The sequence below is a fragment of the Bufo bufo genome, chromosome 3 (genome assembly GCF_905171765.1).
Source record: "Bufo bufo chromosome 3, aBufBuf1.1, whole genome shotgun sequence".
Lineage (NCBI taxonomy): Eukaryota > Metazoa > Chordata > Amphibia > Anura > Bufonidae > Bufo > Bufo bufo.
Genome location: NC_053391.1, coordinates 220,984,726 through 221,008,319, shown reverse-complemented (window position 1 = coordinate 221,008,319; position 23,594 = coordinate 220,984,726). Strand labels below are relative to the sequence as shown.

Here is a 23,594-nt window from a genome sequence, read left to right as displayed (position 1 = left end):
AGGGGGCTTCAAATGGGACATGGTATAAACAAAACCAGTCCTACCAAATCTGCCTTCCAAAACCCATATGGTGTTCCCCTCCTTCTATGTGCTACCGTTCGGCCAAACAGTAGTTTACGACCACATATGGGGTGTTTTTGCAAACTACAGAATCAGGGCAACCCATTTTGAGTGTTGTTTGGCAGTTAACCCTTGTTTTACTCCTGGAAAAAATTGATTATATTGGAAAATTTTCCAAAAAATAGAAATTTAAAAATTGTTTCTCCATCTGCCATTAACTCTTGTGGAACACCTAAAGGGTTAACAAAGTTTGTAAACCCAGTTTTGAATACCTTGAGGGGTGTACTTTCTTAGATGGAGTCACTTTTTTGAAATTTCTATTCTAGGGGTGCAACAGGGGGCTTCAAATGGGACATGGTATAAACAAAACCAGTCCTACCAAATCTGCCTTCCAAAACCCATATGGTGTTCCCCTCCTTCTATGTGCTACCGTTCGGCCAAACAGTAGTTTACGACCACATATGGGGTGTTTTTGCAAACTACAGAATCAGGGCAACCCATTTTGAGTGTTGTTTGGCAGTTAACCCTTGTTTTACTCCTGGAAAAAATTGATTATATTGGAAAATTTTCCAAAAAATAGAAATTTCAAAATTGTTTCTCCATCTGCCATTAACTCTTGTGGAACACCTAAAGGGTTAACAAAGTTTGTAAACCCAGTTTTGAATACCTTGAGGGGTGTACTTTCTTAGATGGAGTCACTTTTTTGAAATTTCTATTCTAGGGGTGCAACAGGGGGCTTCAAATGGGACATGGTATAAACAAAACCAGTCCTACCAAATCTGCCTTCCAAAACCCATATGGTGTTCCCCTCCTTCTATGTGCTACCGTTCGGCCAAACAGTAGTTTACGACCACATATGGGGTGTTTTTGCAAACTACAGAATCAGGGCAACCCATTTTGAGTGTTGTTTGGCAGTTAACCCTTGTTTTACTCCTGGAAAAAATTGATTATATTGGAAAATTTTCCAAAAAATAGAAATTTAAAAATTGTTTCTCCATCTGCCATTAACTCTTGTGGAACACCTAAAGGGTTAACAAAGTTTGTAAACCCAGTTTTGAATACCTTGAGGGGTGTACTTTCTTAGATGGAGTCACTTTTTTGAAATTTCTATTCTAGGGGTGCAACAGGGGGCTTCAAATGGGACATGGTATAAACAAAACCAGTCCTGCCAAATCTGCCTTCCAAAACCCATATGGTGTTCCCCTCCTTCTATGTGCTACCGTTCGGCCAAACAGTAGTTTACGACCACATATGGGGTGTTTTTGCAAACTACAGAATCAGGGCAACCCATTTTGAGTGTTGTTTGGCAGTTAACCCTTGTTTTACTCCTGGAAAAAATTGATTATATTGGAAAATTTTCCAAAAAATATAAATTTCAAAATTGTTTCTCCATCTGCCATTAACTCTTGTGGAACACCTAAAGGGTTAACAAAGTTTGAAAAAACTGTTTTGAATACCTTGAGGGGTGTAGTTTCTAGAATGGGGTCATTTTTGGGAGGTTTCTATTATCTAAGCCTCACAATATGACTTCAAACCTGAACTGGTCCATAAAAAGTGGGATTTTGAAGATTTCTGAAAATTTCAAAATTTGCTTCTAAACTTCTAAGCCTTGTAACATCCCCAAAAAATAAAATATCATTCCCAAAACAATTCAAGCATGAAGTAGACATATGGGGAATGTAAAGTCATCACAATTTTTGGGGGTATTACTATGTATTACAGAGGTAGAGAAACTGAAAATTTGAAATTTGCTAATTTTTCAAAATTTACGGTAAAAATTGTATTTTTTTATGCAAAAAAATTAACTTTTTTGACCCAATTTTAGCAGTGTCATGAAGTACAATATGTGACGAAAAAACAATCTCAGAACGGCCTGGGTAAGTCAAAGCGTTTTAAAGTTATCAGCACTTAAAGTGACACTGGTCAGATTTGCAAAAAATGGCCTGGTCCTTAAGGTGAAAATGAGCCTGGTCCTTAAGGTGAAAATGAGCCCGGTCCTTAAGGGGTTAAGGATGACATCACAGGGCAAGGAGGGGTTTCTTGGTGTAGCCAGCGCTCTATGTATGTGATCTATACATAAATTCTGAGTATTAGTTTGTGGTAGTAGAGCGTGGAATAGGTTTAGAGCCGTGTATTTTAAGGCCACAATCTTCTGCGGGAAACCTCTAATACGAAGATTAGCCCGTCTTCAGCTATTTTCTAGGTCTTCTAATTTCAGTTTTAGTTGTGCCAGTTTCATCTCGTGATCATCTAGACGTGTTTTATCAGCATCCAGAGTATCTATTATTTCATCTGTTTTGGTCTCCATGTCGTCCACTCTTTGACCAAGATCATGCATTTGTGTGGAGATTTCTGATACAGCAGTGTCAAGGTCCTTGAGTTTGCTGGTTCCTGATACTCTCGTGTGCTCCTGATTCATACTTCGTTCCTGGACTCTGCTTCTCGTCTGATCCCTGCCTGCTTGCTTTGACTCTCCTGTTGCCGATCCGGATTGCCTGACCTGTACTGCCTGCCCTGACCTATTATCATGGCTGTGTCTCGGTCCTGGTGTAGTTTGCAGTGACATGTCTGCCGTGCATGCAGTTGCCTGGGGCAACGTGTTGTTTTTGCGTGTGTGTACTGCTCCTGTTTCCTGGCCTCTCCCCAGTCTGGTGGTTATGGGGTTAAGGTGTGGATCTGGGTGTGGTCTCAGTGTCACGGCTGTGTCTCGGTCCTGGTGTAGTTTGCTGTGACACATCTGCCGTGCATGCAGTTGCCATTGATGTCAAACTAGGGGGCCCTCACACTGGACAGATGGAATATCCAGGAAAGAAGCAAGGCTCCAGCACCAACCAAGGCTGGAACACAACTGACCTCAATCTCACAGCAACAGGATAAGTAGAGCTATGAGACCACACCCAGATCCACACCTTAACCCCATAACCACCAGACTGGGGAGAGGCCAGGAAACAGGAGCAGTACACACACATGCAGAAACAACACGTTGCCCCAGGCAACTACATGCACGGCAGACGTGTCACGCCAAACTACACCAGGACCGAGACACAGCCGTGACACCTATTGCCTGTCTGACCACATCTCTTTGGTCCTGCACCGTTGCTCCTGGTAACGTCTCTGCCCAGCTGACTATGCTTGTACTTCTGGTACCTACTCAGGTATCTCCTGGTCCGCCCTGACCAGCTGCTACTGACTTGGGGATTGCTCTGGAGTAGTCCCTGGCAACTACCCTAACGGCTCAAGTCTATCCTCGCCACCAAAGGCTCTAGTGCACACCAGGTAGTTGCTTAGACACGCCCCTCCAGAGTATAGCCAGCCAGTGGCACAGTGGGTTCACACCCGCTGATCCGTGACAAACAGTAGGTCACATGACAGAATTAATATAATTATTCATTTTTGTTTATTAAATATTATTTTATATTTACATTTTTTTAATTCTTTTTCACTATAATAAAAAGCACCTGTATAATATAGTACTTAATTCACATGAAAATATCCAGTGGAATTTTTCATATCCACTTCCCCACTCTCGTCTGCTTTGCTGTATCAACATTAGGTTACTTTGGATACTTTGTATCCTGTTAGGCCATATTCACATCTCCGGTGAATATTTCCGGTAGCCTGTCTTGGCAGAGAACAGCTTGCCGGCGTTCACCGGATCCAGCATTGCAGAATTTAATAGATCACTGCAAGATCCCTTTTGACGATAATGGAATCTGCCTGTTTTTTTTACATAAATGCAGTGTTTTGGCTGGACAAATACTACTGCATACGTTTATCTGGCCAACAGCTGGCATTTATGCTGGATCATCTCTAAGGCTACTTTCACACTAGCGGCACAGACCTCTGGCAGGCTGTTCCGTTGGGTGAACAGCCTGCCGGATCCGTCCTGCTGCTAGTGACCGTGTTCCCCCGGACTGCCGCTCCGTCTCCATTGACTATAATGGGGGCGGGGTGGAGTTTCGGCGGAGGCACGGCGAGAGTCTGCCGGAATAAAACTACATGTCCGACATTTATTCCAGGAGCCTCTCGCCATGCGTTGCCGACTTGCCGTGCCTCCGCCGAAACTCCTCACCGCCCCCATTATAGTCAAACGGATTGTTTCTCCCAGACCCATTTGTACCCATCAGAGCCGAGTCTATTGACTTTAATCTCATCGCTCCAAATCACCCGTTTCCAATCTTCTACTGTCCACTGTTAGTACTTGTTTGCAAACTCGAGCCAAAGCTTCTTATGAGGATATCGAAGTCGGGGCTTCTTCACCTTTTTTCAGGCCACCATTTCAGACTTGTATAATGGGTATCGCATGGTGCTTGCATGGAAGTCTGTGATCTCACTATTACGAAGCATACAAGCCACCTCCACTGCTGTGTTTGTTGCGCCCAAACTGATAGACCTTGTCATGAGCCGAAATGTTGACTCTGATAATTTGCGTGGACGTCCACCTCTTGGCTTTGGAATGGATGGACGGACTTCATTTCGTATTCTTCCAACTGTCATGAAACTCACATAATGCAGTTTGGCAATTTTCTTGGCCAAGATACCGCAACCGATGAGCTGGATGATGCTGTTTCTCTTTTCTTGTGAAATCTTCTTCATGGCTGCTCCTCAATTTGAACCAGTGACCTTTTGCTTGGGAATCAACCTAATAAACACACTGAGCTATTGTGAGAATGTGAGAACAGGTTGTAATTGGTAGTATACAAGAAGAAAAAGATTGTTCCACCACCAGGAGCTAAACCATAACAATGCAATTACATGACAAGAATCTGTATAACTAATCATACGCTAAATAGTTGCAAGTCCAATTTATGTATGAGATAGACAAGATGGTTGTCTATAAAATGATTGTAGTCTCACTTTCGAAGCTGTAGTGGATGGTAGGATATGGAGTCTGAAAGTCAAAAGTTCAAAACATTGTTACCCTTTAGCTCATTAGTGTATGTTGTGTTTGGGGGTAATCTGGACAAATAAAAAAACATTTCATTATGAAACCGGAGTACCCTTTGAAGAACAAAGGATCGGGTATGTTGAACCCTTCTCCTCCAACCCCCTCCCCCCATACACACACATATCTTCTGCTGGGAGAGTCGAGATAGCCCCAGCCACATTAGATTGTTTCTCACTCCCAATGTATATGGCCACCTCTAGTTCTGCCCTGGTTTCTGCTTCAGTTTGATTTGTGGGTAAATATGGATGTATTATTGGCATTTACATTCTAATTCTATTACAAGCAGAGAAAACAAAATAAATACATAAAGATGTTTAATTATTTTCTATTCAATATTATCTTTATTTATTGGGCTTTTGAGTTACAAAATTTCACAAAAATAATTTTAACTATTAGCTTATCTTCAAAACAGCATTCACAAAAACTATATTTTTTTTAAAACATATGCATTTTTACTGGGCCGCACCTATGTTAAAAGTGGCAAATCCAGATGGAGCCTGGTAATTAGTGGCAATCAAGGTGCTGTACCTGAGGCTCAAACTGCACAGGTAAGAGCACCCAGAGGCTAATCTCAGACAAGCGAGTTCACTGCAAGAAACATGCTGCTTGTGTGAACATAATTTGTCGTCCTTAACTCTGCTCCTCTGACAGGATCGCAGAGCATTAGAATGATTTATAATGCTGCAATTCCCTGCCAGACCTCAGATCTACTGAACTGTACTGACGGCATTTGTCAGAATACTGCCGTAGATCCCAAGTTTGGCAGGGACACACAGCATTATAAATCATTATAATACACTGCGATTCTGTCATAGCGGCAGAGTTCAAAATGAGAAATTTAGGGTGACACACAGCGTGTTTCTCGCAGTGAACTCACTCGTCTGAGACTGGCCTAAGGCATTCAAATAAATCAGCATTAGGCTAAATTAACCTCGTTTCTGCCTTCATAAATTTAAACTTGAAATAATGTAAACATTTTTTAATGAATATTCAAATAAATGCTTTGGCAGAATTAAACATGAAAAATGCTAACAAGTATAGCACATGCATAAGCATTTTAGAGTTGTTGTCAGCCTTCTAAGGATGTGTGCAGACAAAATGTGTATTTCTTTGTTGAAAAAATCCAGCACACAATCTGACCCCTGCATTTCTGTTACAAAATTGAAATTTTTCATGCAGTGGAACCACATATAGATTTAGCCCCATTCAATGGGACTAATCTGCATTAGTGATGAGCGTCAGGGGCAATATTCGAATTCGCGATATTTCGCAAATATTCATCATAAATTCGCAAAGTTGCCATTATTTTCTTGATTGTGAAAATTGGCAATGTAATATGCGCGTATTGCACATGCAATACAGGCGTGGGTCACTTTTGCTACATTTTTCAAGCTGCTAGAAGTTTCCTGAGACTGGAGAAAATGGTTGGCACGGCAGAATATTACAATAGCTTTATATGAAGATAGAGTGCTCCAATATATTCGCGATTGCGCAAATTGGCAATTATTGATGCGCATATTTTTGCACAATACGTGTAAGTTCACATTTTAGGAGGTCTGAGTACATATTAGGCCTCTTTCACACGACCGTATGGCTTTTTCAGTATTTTGCGTTCCGCATAAAATCCGGATGACGGTTTGTGGAATGGAACAGCTGGACTCTGATAGAACAGTACTATTCTTGTCCGTTATGCGAACAATAATAGGACATGTTCTATCTTTGAAACGAAAAAATGGAAATACGGAAACTGAGGACATATGGAGTGTCTTCCGTTTTTTTCGCGGATCCATTGAAATGAATAGTTCCGTATACGGTACGCAAAAAACTGAACGAAAAAAAAAAAAGTTTGTGTGCAAGAGGTCTTACTGATTGGTGCACTAAGTATTGTTCTGAACCTGTGACATCACAGCACTATGTCTGTAGCATGAATGTATGGACAGCAGAACCTATCACACTACCTAACACCCTGCACTGGAACCAGTTACACTATATCAACATCTAACCTACACCGACTATCTCCCACTAACTATTTGTAATAAATATATATATATATATATATATATATATATACACTCACCTAAAGAATTATTAGGAACACCTGTTCTATTTCTCATTAATGAAATTATCTAGTCAACCAATCACATGACAGTTGCTTCAATGCATTTAGGGGTGTGGTCCTGGTCAAGACAATCTCCTGAACTCCAAACTTAATGTCAGAATGGGAAAGAAAGGTGATTTAAGCAATTTTGAGCGTGGCATGGTTGTTGGTGCCAGACGGGCCGGTCTGAGTATTTCACAATCTGCTCAGTTACTGGGATTTTCACGCACAACCATTTCTAGGGTTTACAAAGAATGGTGTGAAAAGGGAAAAACATCCAGTATGCGGCAGTCCTGTGGGCAAAAATACCTTGTGGATGCTAGAGGTCAGAGGAGAATGGGCCGACTGATTCAAGCTGATAGAAGAGCAACGTTGACTGAAATAACCACTCGTTACAACCGAGGTATGCAGCAAAGCATTTGTGAAGCCACAACACGCACAACCTTGAGGCGTATGGGCTACAACAGCAGAAGACCCCACCGGGTACCACTCATCTCCACAAAATAGGAAAAAGAGGCTACAATTTGCACGAGCTCACCAAAATTGGACTGTTGAAGACTGGAAAAATGTTGCCTGGTCTGATGAGTCTCGATTTCTGTTGAGACATTCAAATGGTAGAGTCCGAATTTGGCGTAAACAGAATGAGAACATGTATCCATCTTCTGATGGCTACTTCCAGCAGGATAATGCACCATGTCACAAAGCTCGAATCATTTCAAATTGGTTTCTTGAACATGACAATGAGTTCACTGTACTAAAATGGCCCCCACAGTCACCAGATCTCAACCCAATAGAGCATCTTTGGGATGTGGTGGAACGGGAGCTTCGTGCCCTGGATGTGCATCCCTCAAATCTCCATCAACTGCAAGATGCTATCCTATCAATATGGGCCAACATTTCTAAAGAATGCTATCAGCACCTTGTTGAATCAATGCCACGTAGAATTAAGGCAGTTCTGAAGGCAAAAGGGGGTCCAACACCGTATTAGTATGGTGTTCCTAATAATTCTTTAGGTGAGTGTATATACTAACTATCTAATGTAATGTCACAGCAAAGCACAGAGAACAGCAATGACACTGCTGTCTCTCTTAGAACTGCAAAAACTGCAGAAAATGGCTGCTGAGGAGGTTCTTATATAGTAAGGGGTAGGCAACTTTCCTATTGGTTGCTAGGGATGTTGCTAAGCTCAGACAAAGACATTGCAGCCTTCTCATTGGCCCACAAGCAAGAAGCAGGTAGGGATCATGGGTTCAGATGAAAAAAAAATCTAGAATATTCACAAATACATAGCACTATATTCAAAATCTTTGCTAATTATCAAAAGTGGTGATATTCGCAATTAAAATTCGCGATTCTAATATTTGCGCCCAACACTAATCTACATGTGGCCACCCACTGTGGTTTCCTCTCCACGTTGTGATATGATATGTCTTCCTGAGCTGCACATTTCACATAAGAGTCATAGTTTATCAACAACTGGAGGAGGATTAAGTGAATTTCACATGGATTTTGGCACGGAATAGGTACCGAAGTGCACATGGATAATTTGCCATGAAAACATACCTAAAAGGGTACTACTATACCTCTTTGGGGAAGGCTTTGCATATCCTGCATGCGGCTCTGAATCTACTTCTGCAGGCAGCTATATTACACTAGTGTAAAATTGGCATTAAAAGCAATAGTTAGTTATATTGAGTACTCGCCTTACCAACCTGAAAACAAGTTATTGTAGTTATGTCTATACTTATTTTTCAGGCAAAGGCTGTACTTTCACAGTGCATCAGTCATCTTAGACTTAGTAGTCATTAGTAGTCTTCACTTCAAACAGGTTTTTATCACCTCATTAAACACTCCCTATTTCTGGTCAACAAATTAAATTTTCAAATACAATTTAACAAAAATAACCACCCAAAAATACCATCAACCATTCAAGTATTCTGGATTGTTTAACAATTAGTCTAACTGCTAGACTAATCATCATTATAGCTCATGGGTGGCTCGATGAGCAACGGGAACTTTATCAAAGTCAGCATTCTGGATCAGTTGATAGTAGAACTGCGTAAGCTGCTCTAAGCCCTCCACAGAAATGCGTTCATTTAACCCATGGATCCTGAAAAGATCAAAAGCAACTCATAGTTATAATAATGCAGACTAAATTTTTTGTTACATACAACATTTAAAGTTGAGTTGGTCAAGGACAAAACACAATTCACTTTTATGAGAGCAAAGTAGGAAATAAGGATGCATAAGCAACATGTACGCACCCAAAAAGGATGAAGAAAAATGTACATTAAAAACACACAAAAATAATGTGACCCCGTAGGTTAAGAATATCATCAATTACATTAAAGCCAAAATAAATTAGTATAATGGCCACATACAGTGCTGCCCATAATTATTCATACCCCTGGCAAATTTTGACTTAAAGTTACTTTTATTCAACCAGAAACCAGCAAGTAATTTTTTCATGGGAAATGACATAGGTGTCTCCCAAAAGATAATAAGACGATGTACAAGTGGAAAATCTCAGAGGACGTGGTCGGAAGCCAAAAGTGACACCTGTGCTGGCCAGGAGAACAGTTAGAGAGGTGAAAAAGAATCCAAGGATCACCACCAAGGCTATCCTGGTGAATCTGGGCTCTGCCTGGTGGCAATGTCTCAAGGCAGACAATCCACACTGCTGGGTTCCACGGATGCAGACCAGGCACACAAACGCTCGCTTGGCCTTTGCAAAAGCTCATCTGGACAAAGAAGGAGACTTCTGGTCTTCTGTGTTATGGTCAGATGAAACAAAAATTTAATTGTTTGGTCACAATGATGTTTTCTTCATTTGGCGTAAAAAAAAGGAGAAGCCTTCAACCCAAAGAACACCATCCCCACTGTCAAACATGGTGGTGGGAACCTAATGCTTTGGGGGTGTTTTTCAGCCAATGGACCAGGGAACTTAATCACAGTAAACGGCACCATGAAAAAAGAGCAATACATGAGGATTCTCAACGACAACATCAGGCAGTCTGCAGAGAAACTTGGCCTTGGGCACCAGTGGACATTTCAGCATGACAATGACCCAAAACACACAGCAAAAGTGGTGAACAAAGGGTTAGCAGACAACAACATTAATGTTTTGGAGCGGCCCAGCCAGAGTCCAGACTTGAATCCAATTGAGAATCTGTGGAGGGAGCTGGGAGCTAAAGATCAGGGTGATGGCAAGAAGACCCTCCAACCTGAAAGATTTGGAGCTCATTGCTAAAGATGAATGGGCAAAAATACCTGTGGAGACATGCAAAAAGCTGGTCTGCAATTATAGGAATCGTTTGCTGTAATAGCCAATAAAGGCTTTTCTATTGATTATTGAGAAGGGTATGAATAATTTTGGACTGGACACTTTTTGCTCAAATGTAAATAAAAGAGCAATAAATCCAGGGAACCTGTCACCAGGATTTTGTGCATAGAGCTGGGGACATGGGCTGCTAGATGGCCGCTAGCACATCTGCAATACCCAGTCCCCACAGCTCTCTTCTCTTTTATTGTGTTAAAAAACCTTTTTGATCAATATGCAAATGACCTGATATGAGTCCTGTGTCCGGAGATCAGTCAAGCGGAAAGGAGCCCAGCACCGTCCCGCGTCCTCCGAATCTCCTCCTTGCTGGCTGACGTCACAGAGCTGGAGCGCCGAAATCTCGCGATGCGCGAGCTAGAGCATGCATAGTTCGTTCCCTGTGCTGATGCCAGCACAGGGAATGAACATGATGCCGACACTGCGCATGCGCTAGCTCGTGCATCGCGAGACTTCGGCGTTCCAGCTCTGTGACGTCAGCCAGCAAGGAGGAGATTCGGAGGATGCGGGGCGGTGCTGGGCTCCTTTCCGCTTGACTCATCTCCGGACACAGGACTCGTATCAGGTCATTTGCATATTGATCAAAAAGGTTTTTTAACACAATAAAAGAGCAGAGAGCTGTGGGGACTAGGTATTGCAGATGTGCTAGCGGCCATCTAGCAGCCCATGTCCCCAGCCCCGTGCACAAAATCCTGATGACAGGTTTCCTTTAAAGTGATAGTGACATAAATGGCTATTAAATGGCTATGGGTAAATGAATGGTTGGCGGTGACAACAAACAGCCTGTCAAATTTGTTATTTTTTTATTTAAAAATGGTCCAAAAATGATCCCTTATTAGGGGACGTGGTCTTCCACTGCTTGCACACACACATACACACACACACACACACGGTAGTACTGTATTTGAAGTAGCAATGGCTTTTTCTGGACAAGAGGTCCACAAATGAAGCCTTAAAGGGGGCAGATGCCTTCTTGTGTTTATACACACACGGTAGTATTGGAAAAAGTCTGCTAAATAGAATTTCTGTAATAAGATTTTGAAAAGTAGAAGCAGTCTTCAGCAAAAATATATACACTGATGGTGATGCTGGAAAATATACGTATTGTCCACTTATTAATTGTAGAAATTTTGCAACAAGTTTTTGAAAAGAAAAGCAATTGCACAGTGTCCAGTAAACTATGATGCTTAAAACATCATCAGCAAGTAGACTTAGGTTTTTTGTTATATTAATTTGTCTGGTAGCTGGCTCCTGCACATAAAAAGAGCACTGTCTCTTTAAAATGTGATGAGCAGTGCAGCAGAGTCTATATATAGGTGAGCCGCTAAAGCCTTGATTGGATGTGAGGCTGACTGCAAGGCATTACGGGCAAGCCGGCCAACTAGGGCATCACCTGGTGTCATGTGATCCTCCTTCTTCATATTCCCTCCATTACTGTGCTCGCTAGTGTGATATCTAAATGGCGGATTTGATTTGGACAATTTGCCTGAATCAAATCTATTAATTTTCTATTCATATGTATAATGCTGATATGGAAATATATATGTGTAAAATCAATGTCAACTTGTATGAGTAATTGCCAACTTAGCACTGATTACAAACAAGTGAGATTTCTGTCAGTCATCCCGTACCTGCTCAGATCTTCAGTTTTCAATTTGAAAGGGCTAAAACGATAGATACTGTCAGTAAGATTGACAAAATGCCGGCTGTCTGTATTTCCAATGCAGATTCCTATTAAAATACACAAGGTTGAGATTAGTTTTGTGCTATATATAATGCAGACACATGTTCTACTCTAATGTACGAGTGTCAACATTGCTGTAAAGAAGTCTGAAGATACTAATTCACCCAGGTCATGGTATATCAGTAGTAATAAGTCACAGCAACTGGACTTGTGTTTTTCTTGAAAACATTTCACTAATCATCCAACTGGCTTTCTCAATTAGAATGGCCTGAATGCGAATTGTTCCACGTTATATACTGGTGACTCATGCTTTAGTCATGGAGGTCAGGTGTTGATTGCATTTGCATGACTATGTGTGGTTAAAGTGTCTCGGGATATGAGTTAGAGCCGCACTGTAAGATTGAATAGAGGTGAAGGGGTGCCACATCTTATGTCTGGCACTTACTATGTGGCTTTAATACCTCTTCCAAGACAATTTAACCACACCTAATAGCTTCAGACATGCAAATGCAATCAACATCTTACCTTCATGACTGAAGCACGAGTCACCAGTATTTATTGCGAGAGAATTAGTGTACAAGACATTTTAGTCCAAAGTCCACATAAATCTGGCATATTACTACCGATATTGCTGTGAAGAAATATTTTGTCATCATTCAGGTTCCTGCTCTCATCTTTTAAAGGGGTTGTCCAGCTTTACGATTGTCGGTACTCTTCTGTTAAAGAAAGAAGAACTCACAATGATCACTTAAATAGCTTGAAACTGCCAAAAGTAATAAATAAAATTTACTGATAATCAGACATTGCTTTTGAACTGTGGTTCAACAGAATAATAAAATAAAAAAAACATACTAATCAAATTGGCTTGGACAAAAATGATGGTACCCCTAGAAAAGATTGAAAAAAATTTGACTAAGGTGTGTCTAAGTTAATGTTTGCTGTGAGAATGATGATCGCCAAACAATGGTTCTCTAATAAGGTACCGATCCTTACTATATGGCGGAATGCAGTAATTCATTATATGGTGATGAAAGGCAGAGTCTATAAATCGGTCTGGTTTGATGCGGTCTGGTTTGATATATGGCCATGGTGGATAAATACTTTGGATTTAGTCGAGAGGAAAAAAATTTAGTTAATATACAGTTAAGTTGGAATTGATGAGGGAACTCCCCTCCCTGGGCGGTTAGTAGGGGGGTATAGGAAAGGGTGGATATGGGTTTGTTTACTTTTTTAAATTGGTACATTTATATATGCTGTAATTGCTTTTTCTTTTACAATAATAAAAATAAATAATAAAAAACTAAGGTAAGAAAAGTAGTCACGGTGCTATTTGGTATCATGGTGTGTATCACAATGAACATCGACCAAAGAAAGCTAAGGAGAGAGTTGTCTCAGGAGTGTAGGAAGAAAATTATAGACAAACATTTTAAAGGTAAAGGCTATAAGACCATCTCCAAACAGCTTGGTGTTCCTGTTACTACAGCTGCACATATTATTTACAAGTTTAAGGTCTGCATGACTGTAGCTAACCTCCCTGGATGTGGCCACAAGAGAAAAATTGATGACAAATTAAGGAGACTGACAATACAAATGGTAACCAAAGAGCCCAGAACAACTTCCAAAGAGATTAGAGGTGAACTCCAAGGTCAAGGTACATCAGTGTCAGATCGCACTACCCATTTCCGTCTTAACCAAAGTAGCATTAAAAGGGTTGTCCCAAAAACTATTCTACAGTTCAAACCAGCACCTGGATCTGAATACTTTTGCAATTCCATGTTATTAAAAATTTTGTATAGCCACAGAATTATTTAATAAATTGTATCAGCATAGCGCCACATGCTGTTTGTTTTTATTGTTATTTCTTTGACCTGCTGTGTGAGAAAGCTGCACATGCTCAGTTTCGTCTTTCGACTGCCTCCTGAGCTGTGATAGGGAAAGAATGGACACACCTTCTTAGCTGCCACAGAAAAGGCACTCCCCTTGAGCTGCCAGCTTGATATAAACCTAGCAGAGCAATGAATGGGGAGATCTGTGGATCCATTTGAGATACAGGATTGTTTCTAGCTTTGTTAGAAAGAGATTGTCATGTACTATATGATGTCTGATTTTTATTGTTTATATTAGTCACAGGATAACTCCTTTAATGGAAGACAACCAATGGGGAAACCCCTGCTGAAAACAAATCACAAGAAAGCAAAACTGGAATTTGCCAAAATCTATACTGACAAGCCACAAAGCTTCTAGGTGTAATGACCGGCGTCACGCACAGGGAGGGAAAAGGGAAAGCCCTGCCCAAGGGAGAGGGTAAGGTGGTGACCCCTGACTCACCTTGCAGCTGGCACCTGACTGCCCTGACGTCCCTAGACAGATTCCTCACCCGTGCGGCGATCACGTGCCTAAACCCTGGCTTTCCCTGAAATGAGCCCTAGATAGTGAACGGGCCGGTGGGATCGCTAGTCCGCACCACTGAACTAAGAGGGAAACACCAGGGAGAGGACAGACAATACAGACAAACACATACACCCAGGTGGGCGACCACAGCAGTCCACAAAGGTCCAACAGGGATCCGGAGGGTAGCGTTCTGGATCAACAACCAGAGAACGCAGCAACACAGCTCCAGAAGGTCAGAATAGATGTCCAGGCAGGAAGCTCTATATCTGGCAACCAAAAAAGTGTGAGAGGGGAATATAAGGAGGTTTGGGAGTGCTGGACAAGGAACAGCTGAGGAGAAGGAGCTACGGATCCCTGAGTGAGCCAAAAGGGTTTGCAAAGCAAACCCAGAAAGCTACCATAAGGAAACAGCCCTATCTTACATGGAGCGCACAGCCAACCGCTGCGACCTCCTGACCCCGGGTACAACGGAGTCAGGCGTGGCTCTTGACACCCTTGTGACAGTACCCCCCTCTCTATGAGGGGCCTCCGGACAATCAGGACCAGGTCTCTCAGGATAAGAGGCATGAAAAACCCGAACTAGCCTGTCGGCGTTTACCTCAGACGCAGGAACCCACATTCTTTCCTCGGGACCGTAACCTCTCCAATTCACCAGATATTGAAGAGAGCGGCGGACCCGACGAGAATTAATAATTTTGGATATCTGAAATTCTAGATTACCATCCACGACAACAGGAGGGGGTGGCAGCGGTGACGGTTCTAGAGGTGGAACATATTTTTTGAGTAACGACTTATGAAAGACATTATGGATTTTAAAAGTCTGAGGTAGCTCCAGGCGAAAAGCCACGGGGTTGATGATGGCTACAATTTTGTAAGGACCAATAAACCTAGGACCCAGTTTCCAAGAGGGAACCTTCAATTTGATATTCCTAGTAGACAACCACACATAGTCATTCACTCCTAGGTCCGGACCTGGCGACCGTCTCTTATCAGCCATGCATTTGTATTTACCTCCCATATTTTTCAAGTTAGCTTGCACCTTCTGCCATACCGATGAAAGAGATGACGAAAACCGTTCCTCTTCGGGAACCCCAGAAGACCCCCCCTCTTTGAAAGTACAGAATTGGGGATGAAAACCATATGCACCAAGAAATGGTGACTTGCCAGTGGATTCCTAACGACGATTATTTATGGCAAACTCAGCTAACGGTAAATATGATGACCACAACTCTTGGTTTTCAGACACAAAACATCTTAGATATGTCTCCAGGTTTTGGTTGGTACGCTCAGTCTGTCCATTCGACTGAGGATGGAAAGCTGAGGAAAAGGACAAGTGTACCCCCAAACGGGAACAAAAAGCTTTCCAAAATTTAGAAATAAACTGGGTACCCCGATCCGAAACAACATCAGAGGGGACCCCGTGAAACATAGAAACATAGAAACATAGAATGTGTCGGCAGATAAGAACCATTTGGCCCATCTAGTCTGCCCAATATACTGAATACTATGGATAGCCCCCGGCCCTATCTTATATGAAGGATGGCCTTATGCCTATCCCATGCATGCTTAAACCCCTTCACTGTATTTGCAGCTACCACTTCTGCAGGAAGGCTATTCCATGCATCCACTACTCTCTCAGTAAAGTAATACTTCCTTATATTACTTTTAAACCTTTGCCCCTCTAATTTAAAACTGTGTCCTCTTGTGGTAGTTTTTCTTCTTTTAAATATGCTCTCTTCCTTTACCGAGTTGATTCCCTTTATGTATTTAAAAGTTTCTATCATATCCCCTCTGTCTCTTCTTTCTTCCAAGCTATACATATTAAGGTCCTTTAACCTTTCCTGGTAAGTTTTATCCTGCAATCCATGTACTAGTTTAGTAGCTCTTCTCTGAACTCTCTCTAGAGTATCTATATCCTTCTGGAGATATGGCCTCCAGTACTGCGCACAATACTCCAAGTGAGGTCTCACCAGTGTTCTGTACAGCGGCATAAGCACTTCACTCTTTCTACTGCTTATACCTCTCCCTATACATCCAAGCATTCTGCTGGCATTTCGTGCTGCTCTATTACATTGTCTTCCCACCTTTAAGTCTTCTGAAATAATTACTCCTAAATCCCTTTCCTCAGATACTGAGGTCAGGACTGTGTCAAATATTCTATATTCTGCCCTTGGGTTTTTACGCCCCAGGTGCATTATCTTGCACTTATCCACATTAAATTTCAGTTTCCAGAGTTCTGACCATTCTTCTAGTTTTCCTAAATCCTTTTCCATTTGGCGTTTCCCTCCAGGAACATCAACCCTGTTACATATCTTTGTGTCATCAGCAAAAAGACAAACCTTACCAGCGAGGCCTTTTGCAATATCACTTATGAAGATATTAAACAAAATCGGTCCCAGTACAGATCCCTGTGGAACCCCACTGGTAACATGACCTTGTTTTGAATGTTCTCCATTGACTACAACCCTCTGTTGTCTGTCACTCAGCCACTGCCTAATCCACTCAACAATATGAGAGTCCATGCTCAATGACTGCAGTTTATTGATAAGTCTTCTATGTGGGACAGTGTCAAAAGCCTTACTAAAATCTAGATATGCGATGTCTACTGCACCTCCACCGTCTATTATTTTATTCACCCAGTCAAAAAAATCTATAAGATTTGTTTGACATGATCTCCCTGAAGTAAACCCATGTTGTTTTTCATCTTGCAATCCATGGGATTTTAGATGTTCCACAATCCTATCCTTTAATAGGGTTTCCATTAATTTGCCTACTATTGATGTCAGACTCACTGGTCTATAGTTGCTCGATTCCTCCCTACTACCTTTCTTGTGAATGGGCACGACATTTGCCAATTTCCAATCTTCCGGGACGACTCCTGTTACTAATGATTGGTTAAATAAATCTGTTAACCGTTTTGCCAGCTCACCACTAAGCTCTTTTAATAATTTTGGGTGTATCTCATCAGGCCCCTGGGACTTATTTGTCTTCACCTTAGACAGTAAACTTAGAACATCTTCCTCTGTAAAGATACATGCATCAAACGATTTATTAGTTATTCTTTCTAGTGGAGGTCCTTCTCCTTTTTCTTTTGTAAAAACTGAACAGAAGTATTCATTAAGGCAGTCGGCTAGCCCTTTATTCTCTTCTACATACCTTCCGTCCTTTGTTTTTAATTTAGTTATTCCTTGTTTTAATTTCCTTTTTTCATTTATATATCTGAAGAATGTCTTATCCCCTTTTTTCATAGACTGAGCTAGTTTTTCTTCTGCCTGCGCTTTAGAAGTTCTTATAACTTGCTTGGCCTCTCTCTGCCTAATCTTGTAGATTTCCTTATCTTCATTGCTCTGGGTTTTTTTATAATTACAAAATGCTAGCTTTTTATTTTTAATGATTTGGGCCACTTCTGCTGAGTACCACAGTGGTCTCCTCCTTTTTTTGCTTTTACTGACAAGTCTAATGCAATTTTCTGTTGCCTTCAATAATGCACCTTTTAAGTAGTCCCATTTCTCCTGGACTCCATGTAATCCGTTCCAGTCTGATAAGGACTCATTTATGACTAATTTCATTTTTGAAAAGTCTGTTTTTCTAAAATCTAAAACTTTTGTTTTTGTGTGGTGGGACTCTTTCACAGTTCTTATATTAAACCACACTGACTGGTGATCACTAGATCCCAAGGTTTCGCCTACAATGACATCATATACCGAATTCCCGTTTGTGAATACCAAATCCAAAATGGCCTCCCTCCGGGTTGGCTCCTCAACCACTTGTTGTAGAGATAACCCCAGTACGGAATTTAGAATATCTGTACTCCTGGTAGAACTTGCTATTTTGGTTTTCCAGTTTATATCTGGAAGATTGAAATCTCCCATAATGATAACTTCTCCTTTCATTGTCATTTTAGCTATTTCTTCAACTAGTAGATCATCTAGTTCTTTAACTTGACCAGGTGGTCTATATATCACACCTACACGAGTTACTGCATGGTTAGCAAACTGCAACGTAACCCAAACTGACTCTATGTTGGCCTCACCAACTTGTATTAGGTTAGATTTAATGCTATCTTTCACATACAGGGCCACTCCTCCTCCTTTCTTGCCTTCTCTGTCTCTTCTGTATAAAGAGTACCCTGGTATGGTTATGTCCCAGTCATTTCTTTCATTAAACCATGTCTCCGTAACAGCCACTAAATCTACATTCTCAGATGCCATTATTGACCCAAGTTCATTGATTTTTTTACCTAAACTGCGAGCATTTGTAGACAGGACTCTGAGCTTATCATTTCTTAACCTCTGTGCTTCTGACCTGTTCTGGCATTGTTTCGGGGGGCAATTGGACTCTTTTATTTTCACTCTTTTGCCCCCCCCCTTCCTAGTTTAAATACTCTTCCGCAAATTCTTGGAGTTGTTCACTGAGTACATTTCTTCCTTTGAGAGAAAGATGCAAACCATCTTTTTTGTACAGTTCCTTTCTATTCCAAGTAGAGCTATCATGAGAAACAAAGCCAAATCCTTGCTCTTGACACCATTTACCAAGCCATATGTTGAACTCCTTTATGCGCCTCTGCCTATCATTATGAACATTATGCACAGGCAGAACTTCAGAAAATGAAATGGTGGATGCAAAATCCTGTACGTCATTACCAAGTGTGATAAAAGATTTTTTCACCTCTGACACTTCATTGCAAGCCAGGTCATTTGTCCCTAGATGGACAAGAACATCCACGTCCCCTTCCTGCTTTGCTTGCTTAACAATATTAATAATACGTCTTCTATCTCTTCTAGCAGTAGCCCCAGGGAGACATCTCACAAAACCATTTTCTTTAAGCTCCACACTTCTTATGATTGAATCACCCAGCAACAGCTGCTTCCTTTGAGACTTCACTTTATCTTTTTTGTTGTATACATTAGACATAGGAGTCCATGGTTTCTCACCCTCTGTGCTTGAGTCCATATCCATGTTGTCCTTACATTCTGAGAGTGCTGCAAATGAATTATGGAGAACCACCGACTGTGGGACATGTCTTCTATCCACCACTCTAAGACTTCCAGAACCTACATTAACCCATCTGCCATTTCTGGGGGTCCTCTGTGGCAGTGGCATTGCAGCAGTCCTAGCTGGAGTTTGTTTAACAGATAATTTAAATATTTCAGCTTTCAAAAATGCAATTTCCTGCTGCAGTAAGGAGAACTGTCTACAGATCTGACAGCATCCGAATCTCCAAAGAGTGGAACATGAAATAAATGCACAACAATTCCTGCACTGAACCAAGTCTGCCATTTTAAAGAGGAGAAAAAAAAAAAAATGTATAACTTTAAATCAAACAAATCAAACAAATCTTACCTTTTTTTTTTTTTTGTATTGTTTCCACCTTCCAGCCTACCTCCTGACTATCTTCTGCAATATCTCTTTACTAGTACTTAATGTAGTACTTGAAGCTAGTACTTGCAGCTAATGAATTAGGCCAGCTAATGAGTCTGTCTCTATATATACACACACTCCTTCCCAAACTCCTCCCCCAGCAACAAATGTAACACCTTAGTGAGCTAGGCTCATTAGCAAACGCACAATAGCAAACAGCTGACCGAATTCCTTACCTCTTCTCAAGCAATGATCAGCAAAAACAACACAGATGAGCCAGTTGGAGACTCTAAGTCAATCTCTTGCAGTATCTCTTGAATCTCTTCAGTCTCCTGCAATATCTCTTTACTAGTACTTAATGTAGTACTTGAAGCTAGTACTTGCAGCTAATGAATTAGGCCAGCTAATGAGTCTGTCTCTATATATACACACACTCCTTCCCAAACTCCTCCCCCAGCAACAAATGTAACACCTTAGTGAGCTAGGCTCATTAGCAAACGCACAATAGCAAACAGCTGACCGAATTCCTTACCTCTTCTCAAGCAATGATCAGCAAAAACAACACAGATGAGCCAGTTGGAGACTCTAAGTCAATCTCTTGCAGTATCTCTTGAATCTCTTCAGTCTCCTGCAATATCTCTTTACTAGTACTTAATGTAGTACTTGAAGCTAGTACTTGCAGCTAATGAATTAGGCCAGCTAATGAGTCTGTCTCTATATATACACACACTCCTTCCCAAACTCCTCCCCCAGCAACAAATGTAACACCTTAGTGAGCTAGGCTCATTAGCAAACGCACAATAGCAAACAGCTGACCGAATTCCTTACCTCTTCTCAAGCAATGATCAGCAAAAACAACACAGATGAGCCAGTTGGAGACTCTAAGTCAATCTCTTGCAGTATCTCTTGAATCTCTTCAGTCTCCTGCAATATCTCTTTACTAGTACTTAATGTAGTACTTGAAGCTAGTACTTGCAGCTAATGAATTAGGCCAGCTAATGAGTCTGTCTCTATATATACACACACTCCTTCCCAAACTCCTCCCCCAGCAACAAATGTAACACCTTAGTGAGCTAGGCTCATTAGCAAACGCACAATAGCAAACAGCTGACCGAATTCCTTACCTCTTCTCAAGCAATGATCAGCAAAAACAACACAGATGAGCCAGTTGGAGACTCTAAGTCAATCTCTTGCAGTATCTCTTGAATCTCTTCAGTCTCCTGCAATATCTCTTTACTAGTACTTAATGTAGTACTTGAAGCTAGTACTTGCAGCTAATGAATTAGGAAGCTTCACGATCTCACTGACGAATACCTGAGCAAGAGTTTTAGCATTAGGTAGTGCGGGTAACGCAATGAAGTGTACCATTTTGCTAAACCTGTCCACTACTACCAAAATAACTGTTTTACCCGCAGACAAAGGTAAGTCAGTGATAAAATCCATTGACAGATGTGTCCATGGTCTATTGGGAATGATGAGTGGTAATAGAGACCCTGCAGGACGTGTATGTGAAACTTTTGCGCGCGCACAGGTAGAACAAGAAGACACAAAATCCAATACATCCTGACGCAACCTTGGCCACCAAAAACGACAAGACAATAGCTCCAAGGTTGCTTTACTACCCGGGTGCCCAGCAAGTGCCGAATTATGATGTTCCTTTAATAATTCGAAACATAGGTTCAACGGTACAAACAATTTCTCTGAGGGGCAAGAGACCGGGGCGTCCACCTGGGCCTCTAACATTTTCCCCTCCAGAACAGAGTGTACCGCAGAAACAACCACTCCTCTTTGAAGAATGGGCACCGGATCACTCACATTACCCCCTCCAGGGAAACAACGAGATAGTGCATCAGCCTTGGTATTCTTTGCCCCAGGACGATAGGTAATCACAAAGTTAAACCTGGTAAAAAATAGCGACCACCTAGCCTGTCTAGGGGTGGGACGCTTAGCTGATTCGAGGTACAGAAGATTTTTGTGGTCCGTAATCACAGTGACGGGGTGGACTGCCCCCTCTAAAAAGTGACGCCACTCCTCAAACGCAAGTTTAATAGCTAACAGTTCCCTATTGCCAATATCGTAGTTCTTTTCTGCTGCAGATAGTTTTTTAGAAAAGAAAGCACAAGGACGCCATTTGCCAGGAGACGGACCCTGAGACAGTACAGCCCCCACTCCCACCTCTGATGCATCGACTTCAACAATAAAAGGCTCCTGCACACGACCGTATTTTTTTGCGGTCCGCGGGTCTTCCTTGATTTTTGGAGGATCCACGGACATGAAAAAAAAGTCATTTTGGTGTCCGCCTGGCCGTGCGGAGCCAAACAGATCCGTCCTGAATTACAATGCAAGTCAATGGGGACGGATCCGTTTGACGTTGACACAATATGGTGCAATTTCAAACGGATCCGTCCCCATTGACTTTCAATGTAAAGTCAGGAGTTAATATACCATAGGATCTGAGTTTTCTCCAATCCGATGGTATATTTTAACTTGAAGCGTCCCCATCACCATGGGACCGCCTCTATGTTAGAATATACCGTCGGATTTGAGTTACATCGTGAAACTCAAATCCGACAGTATATTCTAACACAGAGGCGTTCCCATGGTGATGGGGACGCTTCAGGTTAGAATATACTAAAAGAACTGTGTACATGACTGCCCCCTGCTGTAGTTAACACATTGGTGGCCAGTGCGGCCGCCCCCCCCCCTCCCTCCCCTGTAGTTAACTCATTGGTGGCCAGTGGGCCCCCCTCCCTCCCCTGTAGTTAACTCATTGGTGGCCAGTGGGCCCCCCTCCCTCCCCTGTAGTTAACTCATTGGTGGCCAGTGCGGCCGGCCCCCCTCCCTCCCCTGTAGTTAACTCGTTGGTGGCCAGTGGGCCCCTCCTCCCTCCCCTGTAGTTAACTCGTTGGTGGCCAGTGGGCCCCTCCTCCCTCCCCTGTAGTTAACTCGTTGGTGGCCAGTGGGCCCTCCCCCCTCCTAATTAAAATCTCCCCCCTATCATTGGTGGCAGCGGAGTGTACCGATCGGAGTCCCAGTTTAATCGCTGGGGCTCCGATCGGTAACCATGGCAACTAGGACGCTACTGCAGTCCCGGTTGCCATGGTTACTTAGCAATTTGTAGAACCATTATACTTACCTGTGAGCTGCGATGTCTGCGTCCGGCCGGGAGCTCCTCCTACTGGTAAGTGACATCCGGCCGGGAGCTCCTCCTACTGGTAAGTGACATGACCTGTCACTTACCAGTAGGAGGAGCTCCCGGCCGGACGCAGACATCGCAGCTCACAGGTAAGTATAATGGTTCTACAAATTGCTAAGTAACCATGGCAACGGGACTGCAGTAGCGTCCTGGTTGCCATGGTTACCGATCGGAGCCCCAGCGATTAAACTGGGACTCCGATCGGTACACTCCACTGCCACCAATGATAGGGGGGAGATTTTAATTAGGAGGGGAGAAGGCCCACTGGCCACCAACGAGTTAACTACAGGCGAGGGAGGGGGGGCCCACTGGCCACCAACGAGTTAACTACAGGGGAGGGAGGGGGGCCGGCCGCACTGGCACCAATGAGTTAACTACAGGGGAGGGAGAGGGGCCCACTGGCCACCAATGAGTTAACTACAGGGGAGGGAGGGGGGTCCACTGGCCACCAATGAGTTAACTACAGGGGAGGGAGGGGGGGGGGCGGCCGCACTGGCCACCAATGTGTTAACTACAGGG

General features: G+C 42.4%; 1 protein-coding gene across 1 annotated transcript in view; it reads right to left on the bottom strand.

Moving 5' to 3' along the window:
- Positions 1-9,070: 9,070 nt before the first annotated feature.
- Positions 9,071-23,594, bottom strand: part of LOC120995013 (N-fatty-acyl-amino acid synthase/hydrolase PM20D1-like) — a 141,499-nt gene continuing 126,975 nt past the window's right edge. Inside the window, exons 12-13 of the mRNA XM_040423964.1 lie at positions 12,075-12,174; positions 9,071-9,216 (exon numbers count right to left, since the gene is read on the bottom strand). Coding sequence (XP_040279898.1) covers positions 9,087-9,216; positions 12,075-12,174 — 230 coding nt within the window. The 3' untranslated portion in view covers positions 9,071-9,086. The remainder of the gene's footprint in view (positions 9,217-12,074; positions 12,175-23,594) is intronic.